This window comes from Hermetia illucens, chromosome 3 (genome assembly GCF_905115235.1).
Source record: "Hermetia illucens chromosome 3, iHerIll2.2.curated.20191125, whole genome shotgun sequence".
Taxonomy (NCBI): Eukaryota; Metazoa; Arthropoda; class Insecta; order Diptera; family Stratiomyidae; genus Hermetia; species Hermetia illucens.
The window spans coordinates 103,444,970-103,454,964 of record NC_051851.1 but is presented as its reverse complement, the minus strand read 5'-3'; the positions used below and the strand labels follow the sequence as shown (position 1 = coordinate 103,454,964).

At 42.6% G+C, this 9,995-nt stretch overlaps 1 protein-coding gene across 1 annotated transcript; it reads left to right on the top strand.

Annotated features, from left to right (window-relative positions):
- Positions 1-3,139: 3,139 nt before the first annotated feature.
- Positions 3,140-4,773, top strand: LOC119651191 (myosin regulatory light chain 2). Its single transcript, XM_038054629.1, has 3 exons — positions 3,140-3,295; positions 3,865-4,101; positions 4,163-4,773. Exons 1-3 carry the CDS (start codon positions 3,293-3,295, stop codon positions 4,583-4,585), a joined length of 663 nt encoding a protein of 220 aa, XP_037910557.1. The 5' UTR covers positions 3,140-3,292; the 3' UTR covers positions 4,586-4,773.
- The last annotated feature ends 5,222 nt before the right edge of the window (positions 4,774-9,995 follow it).

Genomic DNA, 9,995 nt, shown 5'->3' with positions numbered 1-9,995 from the left:
AACCACTTGGTGTAACTGGTCGCCTCCATATTTAACCAATTCGGCTGTAATTCCATCGGCTCCTGGCGACTTATGATTTTTTAGCCGATGAATTGCACGGACTGTTTCTGCAAAGCTTGGTGGTGGCAGTATTTGTCCGTCGTCTTCAGTTGGCGGGACCTCCAACTCGCCGATGTTCTGGTTGTTCAGTAGCTCATCAAAGTACTCAACCCATCGCTCTAATATGCCCATTCTGTCGGAAATCAGATTTCCCTCTTTGTCTCGGCAGGATGAGCATCGAGGTGTATAAGGCTTCATCCTGCTGACTTGTTGGTAAAACTTGCGCGCCTGGTGCGGTTGCTCCCTGTACTTTTCTAGTTCACAGACTTGTTGGTTCTCCCAGGTTTCCTTTTTCCGTCTGTGAAGTCGCTTCTCCGCTCGACGGAGTTCGTGATAAGTCTCTGCGCGTGTCCGCGTTCTTTGAGAATGCAACATTACTCGGTATGCGGCATTCTTCCGTTCCGTTGTTAGTTTACATTCATCGTCAAACCAGCCATCCATGATTCATGATAACGTTCTTCAGGTGATTGTGAAGATCATTTGTTGATGCTTCATCTCCAGGTCCTCTGTTGACTGCGGTTATTGCAGCATCCATTTCCCTCTTATAGGTGTCGCGGAGGGTTGTGTTGTGGATGGCTTCAGTGTTCACTCTCACCTGATTGTCAGAGGAGATTCTAGGTGGTATTGTTATTCGAGCTCGGAGCACCATGCCAACGAGATAGTGATCCGAGTTTATATTGGCCCCCCTATATGTTCTGACATTCATAAAGGCTGAGAGGTGGCGGCGTTCGATCAACACGTGGTCAATTTGGCTGAAAGTGGCCCTGTCTGGAGAGGCCCACGTATATTTGTGGACTGCTTTCTGCGCAAACCAGGTACTGCCAACAACCATTTGGCGCTGACGACCATCTTAGAAGTTTGTTGCAAACAGTAGAAATGTTCAGCCGTGTTATTCGGATGGAGTTTGGATTAGACAAGTGTTGAATCCAAGCCATTCGCAAAGGATCACAAGCCGCATGCCGGACATAGCATTGGTGACCTCCTCATCGAAGCTATGACCGAGGCAGACTTCTACAAATACCTAGGAATTCTGCAAGGAACCCATGCTCGAGTTGGTGATCTGAAGAATGCTCTGCTGTCCGAATTCCTGCGACATGTAAAGCTGGTGGAGGTCCTCATACATGTAAAAGGGCGGTGTAAAATGTTTTTTCACCAAATATAGTCATGTGGGGTATCAAATGAAAGGTCTTGATTAGTACTTTTCGAGGCTGGTCTTAGTTTTGAGATTTGTTAGAAAGGCGAGGAGTGGGAGGGGTGGCAAATGATGATTTTTTAACGGAGCCATTCTCAGAAACTACCCAACCGAAAAATCTGAAAAAAATCATAAAGCTGCCTCTATATGGTGCCCAGGTCTCAAAATACTCTCCATATCGATATCTGTTCAAATTAAGTTAGTAATAGTATATTACCATATTTTTGGGAAAATTGAGTAAAATCCCCCTTAAGTTTATCCCAGAGTTATAAAAGTTGGTAGTAGTATAAAATATAATATGAAGCAAATTATCCCCAAGTTTGATCAAAATCATACTATTAGTAACAAAGTTACAGTAGCTCAAAATTGTCTTTACCGTGTAAATTTACAACCCGAAGTACTAAATCTGACATGCTACATGCATATACATAACGGGCTACGTACAAATGGGATAGTTCCACACTCAAATATACTCACAGAAGAAGCAAACAAAACCTTTCATACCCTGAAGCGCCCAGCTTCAGGCGATAATAGGAATATGCTTAACGTCGATTACGACACATTCTCCCGTGACTGCTTGATAAAAGAGCAACACGATTGCAATGGGGGATCGTGTAATGACCAAGAAACGGTGCAGTGTACCCTCTAACGTCGAATTAAACTTTAGATACATATGCAGATCACGTCCTGCATTGAGCCACGTCGTTATTAAGCATAAGAAATCAATGCTGTATCAGGAGATCTTTTGGACTTCCCCATCGGCTTGGATGTTAAGGCTAAGGCGAAAGAAGCGAAAGCGTCTGATTCGCGAGGTAATTTCATGTCGTTATTCACCATTGGTTAGTGGTGTCGTCCAGTTGGGCAAAATGCAGTTCCATTTCCATACATACAAACGAAATGTTATATGGATATGGATGGGAAGTGCATTCATTTCATTTCTAAGCTTATTACTGTGCTGCTGTAAATGGAAGCACATTCTGTTCAACTCTGTAGAGTGCCGTAACGATGGGGTGATGAATATTTTAAAGGTGTATCAACTTTGCACCGTTGTCCTTGTGGTTACCAAAACCTTATTTCTCTGTTGTCTGCCCGAAGCAGGTTTTGATCAACCTTTACCTATTGTTTGCAACAGTACAAAATAATAACTACCATAAACAGTTTAAATCTTCCTAGGAGGTTAATCACCTCCACTGACTCTCCACTGACTTTCCCGTAATATCAATTTTCACACATATCTTGGTGACATATCTAACCTTAACTATTTAGTTTCATCTTTTGCAACTAGGGAATGTTATAATAGTTCTTCATGCCATTCGAAAAGTACGATTATGGTCTTACTTTGTTGCTCTGCGTGCATCCTTTTTTCGTCAGTTATGGGTGTGTATATTCTATTTTGCAAATTATTCAAAACTGGAAGCAGCGACCATTACAGGAATGACGTGTAAAGCGCCAAGCAATTCTTTATATTAATGAAAATAATATGCTCCCTGTGTCCACGTTTCATTTCGGAAATCATTAATATCTCGCGTCCAAGAACTTGATTTCTCCATTGGTTTCCTCAAGAACTCTTATCTTTTTATTCAATAATATTGAAAAAAATAATTTAAGCCTACTCTTTCCTATTATCGCCTAAACAGCTCCTTATTTCGTGCCGTCCCCCCATACGAAAGGTGGACTGCATATTAGCGAACGCCGAGCTATTTCAGTACAGTACCATTAAACAAACACTATTCAATTGGCTATTTCGCTATTTCTAATTTCACACAGGCACAAAAGCAGCTCCCAGATGAATAGCTTGGCTTACATCTTGAGGTGTCTTGGCGATATTTAATTTTAGATTTGGTCCAATGACTAAATACATGGTGGCTACTAAATAAGGAGTGTGAGTATACGTTGAATATAATACAGGAGGATTGTATCGAGTCAAATAGACAAAGCACATTTAGTCAGTTGGTTTTTGCCTCTCGATCGCAGTAGACAGCTCAACTTTTGTACAGCAAGATGGTAAGGATAAGAAGTTGTCGGTGATAAGATGAACGGGTGGAATGCCAAATAAACTGAGTGAAATCCGAAATCGAATAAAAGTGAAAAATACATATTTTGAGTTAAAGTACGGAAGTGATCAAGTGGAATACACTGAGTAGTGCGGAACAGAAGCTGTGACGGGGGATTAGGATTAGAACGATACAGTTTATCCTGGCTGGATACAGGGACTACGCACAATGGGGTTTACTCAAACTTCAAAATAATTTTAAGTAACCCAGCGCAATAGGCCTTATGTAGTAGAGTCAACGATTCCTGACATAATCTTCTAGAACGTAATGGAGCAGTGCCTCGACTTATTTTTAGCATCTTTACTCGTTAACCAATCGGGAGAAAATTACGCAACCGATTGCCCGTGGAGTGATTCATTCTTGTTTTATGTGAAAACCAAAATAGAATATACGTTATGTAAGCCCAAATAAGTGCAGTGTCGGAAGATATCGGATTTCAGTCATTCTAGACCTTCTCCAGCCCCACCCTATTTGAATTTGCAAGGTTTATAAATGTTTTTTCTTTATTCTTAATTTAAGGCGGATGACAAGAAGAAGGTTAAGAAGAAGAAGGTAAAGGAAGAGGGCGCAAGTTCCGCTGAAGCTACTTCTGAAGCTGCATCCGAGACGGCAACTCCAGCAGCACCAGCCACCCCTGCCCCCGTCTCCACTGGAGGTTCCCAACGCGCTTCTTCCCGCGGATCAAGGAAATCCAAGCGCGCTGGATCAAGCGTCTTCTCTGTTTTCTCCCAGAAACAGGTTGCCGAATTCAAGGAGGTATTATTGCTTATCCCCGCTAATCCGAACAGCCTAGTTATACTGTTTTTCTTTCAAATAGGCTTTCGCTCTTATGGATGCCGACAAGGATGGTATTATTGGTAAGAATGACCTCCGCGCCACCTTCGACGTTATTGGCAAATTGTCAAACGACAAGGAATTGGATTCCATGCTTGCCGAAGCCCCAGGTCCAATCAACTTCACCCAATTGATGTCCTTGTTCGCCAACCGTATGGCTAGTGCAGGTGCCACCGATGATGATGAGGTCGTCATTGCGGCTTTCAAAACATTCGACAGGAACGGGCTAATCGATGGTGATAAATTGCGCCATGATCTGATGGCCTACGGCGATAAGTTCACTGCCGACGAAGTTGATGATGCCTACGACCAAATGGTGATTGACGACAAGAACATGATTGATACAGCCGCCCTCATTGCCATGCTTACCGGCAAGGACGAAGAGGAAGAAGAGGAGGCCGCATAAGTGCTGGCACCCTCCTACGAATAACATCAACGCAATGTTCCCAGATCAAGAACATCGCAATCCGAACAACAGTAATCACCATCGCATCATTGTCATTATCTCCATTCTTTAAAAGCAAAAGGGTAATAATTGCTCATCTCTGGATTAAAGTTCCAATGAAATAAAAAGTGAAAAAAGGATTTTATCGATTCTTGTGTTTTTTTCTACAATATCATATAAAGTCAAAAAATATTTACAATCATAAACAAAAAGAAAGAATATCAATCACAAGCACAACGAACAACATCACACAAACTATTAGAAAAATTACCAACAAACGCATACGAATAATAGTTTTGTATTTAATATTTTGTTTACCAGTTTACATAAAAAGAAAAGAAAATATGTTTATGTCTTAGGATATTTTTAAAATAACTTGTGGGCGACAGAAACCAACTCGTTGCAATAACTTAAGTGTACATGAGCCGAGAAAGAAAGTAATATTAAGAAGGAAATAAAAACAGGAAAAAATAAAAAAAAATATTAAAAACTTTGGATGATGAGTTTTTGATACTTTCAAATAATGTCAGCCATTAGCCATAAAATAGGATACTACCTTTAGTTCTTGAATATTTTCCCACAAAAATCCCTAGTAAACCACAATACATAACTGATGACTAGGCGGATCCCGGTTAAAGACCAGCAGGTGGGGAAAGCATAAAGTCGGCTGACTCCTATTACAGTTTACTCGGCTAAACAGGTACCTGATTCACTATCGTAAAGTACACAAGAAAAGAAATACAAGCCCTCCAAGTATTGTCGCCTGCAGTTTGCGTCCTGTGCCGGGCTAGACTTAGTACATTGTACACTTTAAAAAACATCTTAACATTAGTTTATCTTACAGTTATAGTGTAGTTCTTAGTTTTGATGTTGTTACTAGCCGGTACATTGCCATTGAAAACGACTGATTTACACATTTTTGTCCCCTTCAAAAGCGCGATCGGTTGTGCCATTTTGTTTGGACATATCCCTGGTCTAGATGTGGTGGAGAGGCTTTTAAATTACCGCTCAGCATTACCAGCCATCATTGTTTCAACCAGCCTTTTAGTCGTTTCTTATCGACTTCGATGTTCAGACCAATCTTGGCAAATGAATTCTCGTTAGCGCAGATTGCATGTCCACACCATAGACGATGCCTCTCTCGCAATTTTTCCACGGTCGGATCGACCTCACATCGATCGCGGATATCTTTATTTCGAATGTGATTTTAGCGTGGTACATCACTGGTCCAACGCAAAATTTTGATCTTCATTATCACGAGACGTTCATTATTCTTTATATTTAGCCAACATTTAGAACCAAAGACGGTGGCAGCGCAGACAACAATGCGGTAGATTTTGAGACGTTCATTGATACGTCGATCAAAAAGAACGTCATTTCATCCAAGTGACGCTGGTGCCTGAAGTAATTACATAAGGCAGTTCACCATTGGCTGACAACATTCACTAGAGATATCTAAATCGCTCAGTTTTCGGCAGGTCGCTGCCACTTGGAATATAGAATCGGTCTTTAAAAATTCAGATTTAGTCACATTCAATCTGAGACCGTGTTGCATGAGGCGATCATTGCATTTTTGGACAAACTGCTCTAAATCAGATTTTCTATAAGATTCTGTGACTCGATGGAGGTTGGATGGATGTGACAGGGTCCATAATAAAAACAAAGAAGAGAGGTGAGAAGGCGCTTCCTGGATCAGCAGTGACATTGACACAGTTTGCATGGCACAAAATCAAATGTTTTTCTAGATCCTGAAATGCAATGTAAAGTGTGTTATGCTTTGTACGGTGTTTCTCCATAAGTAATATTGCGTCAGTAGTTCCGTAGTGTGTGATGAATTTGGCTTAATTCACAGTTATATATTATGATGTAGTCAATACAGGATGATCCGGAGCGGAAACCAGCCTACTCTCTGCGCATCAAGCCCTGCGGCTTTACTCCGTTTGAGGGCATCGATATCATATTCTGCTCCTATCACCAGCGCAAAAGCCAATTTCCTTTTGCTACGGCGCACACTACGCAGAACTTCTGTTTCCCCATTATATTTCAAAGCAAGTGTTGCAAAAGCCCACCTTGGCATTCATCTTTCTGAAGCCTCCCCATGAAATGCGTGTAATTTGTTTCCTTTTCCACTATATCGGAAATCTCCATTGGTCCATTTTCGATAGCCAAAGACCGTAGCCGTGAGGTGTTGTTGTTTCGGTAGCAATGAAGTTTTCGAATTTGTAGGTTGCTAGCACACAAACTTTTATTTCTTTCTTCGCCTCTTCCGACAAGCAGGGAACGGTTTGAGTACCCCAACTCAAAGGCATCTGTAATACTAAATGCATATACACAAGTCACCTACAAATAGAAAAGTTGTCGACTCAAATATTCTTATACAAAAAATACATAAAACTCTTCATAACTGTGTGTCTGAAACACTTAGCGATTTTATCTAAGAGGAATCAAGGGGTTCCACGTGTTCTGAGTGGATGCAAACCCATTTATATGCACAGTCATTAGTAGGAGCGATTGGTAAACCGTTGTCTTCTAATTCTTCATCTTCTTCTCTCTCTAATTCTACACCCTTCCTTACTAAGTGACTGTTATGTTGCCTGCAGGTAGATAGGTAGGTATCAGTGGCCGCTCCGAGGAGCCCAATTAACGCTTTGGTGCGCCGTTTTGATGCTACAAACTCCTAAGACCGTGACTGTTGTTATGGGAGCAGGGAAGCACAGTCCAGGCGGCTCGGATCTTCAGAGCCAGCCCGTAGCATTTACGAAAGAAAGCAGCTCTCCCACCCTGCAGCTAAAAATCTCTCTGAGTTCCCCAAAGAATAGTTTACCAAATGTCCGCGTCTTGGTGGTGAATAGCATCAGTTGCGTTTTGGTTGGGTTTATGCTGAGTCTGCATCTTGCGGCACACAGGCACAACTTTCGCAACGCTCCTTCCATGATTTCGCTCATAATGGACAGAACCATCCATCCATCCAGACCGGCTGCGTGTTGCAAGACTATGATACAGTATTCTTTATGGACGGATCAAAGATAGCCTATGGAGTCGGCCTAGGGGTTTTCTCGAATACACACGGTGTATCCAAGTCGTATGGTCTCCCTGGTTTCGCTAGTGTATTCCAGGCGGAAGTACTGGCGATATTGGAAGTCTGTCGATGGCTGGAGCGAGATTCGAGCCCCAAGCGTAGCATAGCTATTCTGACCGACAGCCAAGCGGCCATCAAGGCCTTGTACTCAGCGACGACATTTTCCAGGCTGGTGGGGCAATGCAGAGACGCGCTGAACCGTCTGGGTGGCACGCTCAAGGTCACTATACTCTGAGTTCCCGGGCATAGGAACACAGAAGGGAATGAGAAGGCTCTGCTCTTGGTAGTCCTTCGGCGAATACAGTCGGTGTTCCGCTGGCGGTTGTCGGGGGCCAAGTCTACTCACACTACCTAGCAGCCGCGGGCCTGAGATGGTGAAGGCTTACAAGCTGTGCCAAGTCAAGGAGAATTCGGCCCGCTTATAACATAGCCCGATCACGAAAGCTCCTGTGCCAGACGTGTGCAAATGCATTCAAGACTACGGCGGTCTGCACGGGGCACTGGCCCATAGAGGACCATGACTCTAGGCTCGGCATACCCTACAATTGGCATTGCCGAAGCTACGGAGAATGAAGGGAAACGGCGCATCAAAGCGCTAATTGGGTTCCTCGGGTCGGCCACTGATACCTACCTACCTACCTACCCTACACTAAAATCCGTTTTAGCGGTTGCACTGGGCGAGTCACTTAATCCATATGGGTGAGGATGATGCAGCCTGGAAAGTCTATAGGCGCAAAATTTACATTAGAAAAAGAAGGTGAGGCAAACCCCGCCTGAGATGGAGCGATGGTGTAAGTCAGGATGCCAGACAGCTTTTAGGAATATCAAACTGGCGGACCTCGGCGCAAAACCGAGATGTCTGGAGTTTCTTACTAAGAGAGGCCTATACCGGGTACCGGTTGACGTGCCGTTGATGATGATGACAGTGAAGTCGATTTGTATGACTCTATCGCACCTCAACATCGGCCGTTGATTGCCGTCTTGAAAATCAATAATAATAATAATCGTTGGCGCAACAATCCATATTAGATCAGGGCCTTGAAGTGTGTTAGAACAGTTCTTGATTTCTTGAGAAAAAAGAAGAAATGATCTCATTTACGCGATTACCTACCGTTACCAAAGGATAGTATTGTCGACATTTCGAGCAATCTGTCATCGATACTGAAGTCGAGGAAGCAATAAAACCAATGAAATCGGGGAAAGCAACAGCACCTCATATCTGAGCTCTGGAAAGCGAAGAGCTAGGACTCAGTGGATTCTTCAATGGGATAATGGAGGAAGGTAGAGCACTATCTGACTAGCAAGGAAGAACCACAGTTCCAATATGGAAAAAGATAGGTAGTCCAGCAGAATGTTCAAACTGTCATCCTATCCGGTTGCTGTCCTGTACCATGAAGATTTTTGAACGCTATTCTCGAAATTCTTCAAATAACCGTCAGTCAAGCCGGGTTTGTTACTACTGTTTGGAACCGCTGACGCAATATGGCAAAACCTAGTACCAGAAGAACTCGTGCCTTGGGTTAAATTGCTCTACCATGATCCAAAAAGTAGAGTTCGAAGTATGGTGGCCATATCAAAACCGTACTTCGTGTCTCTGTCGGTGTTCATCAAGGAAGCGCTCTATCAGCACTCCTCGGTGTTCTTGTTATGGACATTTTCACACAGGACATCCAGCGCCCTATACCCTGCTTTATGCAGATGATGTTTTCCTAGCGTCTAACAGCAAAGCTGACCTCTGACAACTTTTTCAAATGTGAATAACATTTTTGATGACCAATCCTAATGTAACAGGCATTATCACTGGCCATAACTGAGCGATTCAAATATCTCGGATCACTACTATCAGCCAATGGAGAACTGCATTAAAAATTACCACCGCTGGATGGTGATCTGAAAGCCTCGCCACTACATCCAGATCAGCCCTCTGACAGAATAAAAGGGCACAGCCGACCAATAATCAAGCCGGCCCCGCTTCTGGATGGGACAAAGGCTAAAAAAAAAGAAGAAAGTATGGTTAGAATCAAATAATATATATTTGTTACAAAAAAAAAAAGATTTTGTGTCGCACAAATCTTATTATCACTAGTTCTGAAATGTTTCAACGGCTACACTTTCACGTATAAGGGGAACTTCTTTTAGAATTTAGTGCGTAAATATTGATGATACTCAGTATATGAGTAGAATTCAATTGACCATTTCCACCAGTAAAAACATTAAAGGAGCACTAGTCTCGTATATGCTACTACTTTTCAAATTCACTCCGTCTCATATATCACAATTTGTCATTAGCCG

Bases quoted from the DNA above. Each gene is read 5' to 3' on its own strand.
- LOC119651191 (XM_038054629.1), top strand. The intron at 4,102-4,162 runs GTATTATTGCTT...TCTTTCAAATAG, and splicing joins AGGTTGCCGAATTCAAGGAG to GCTTTCGCTCTTATGGATGC.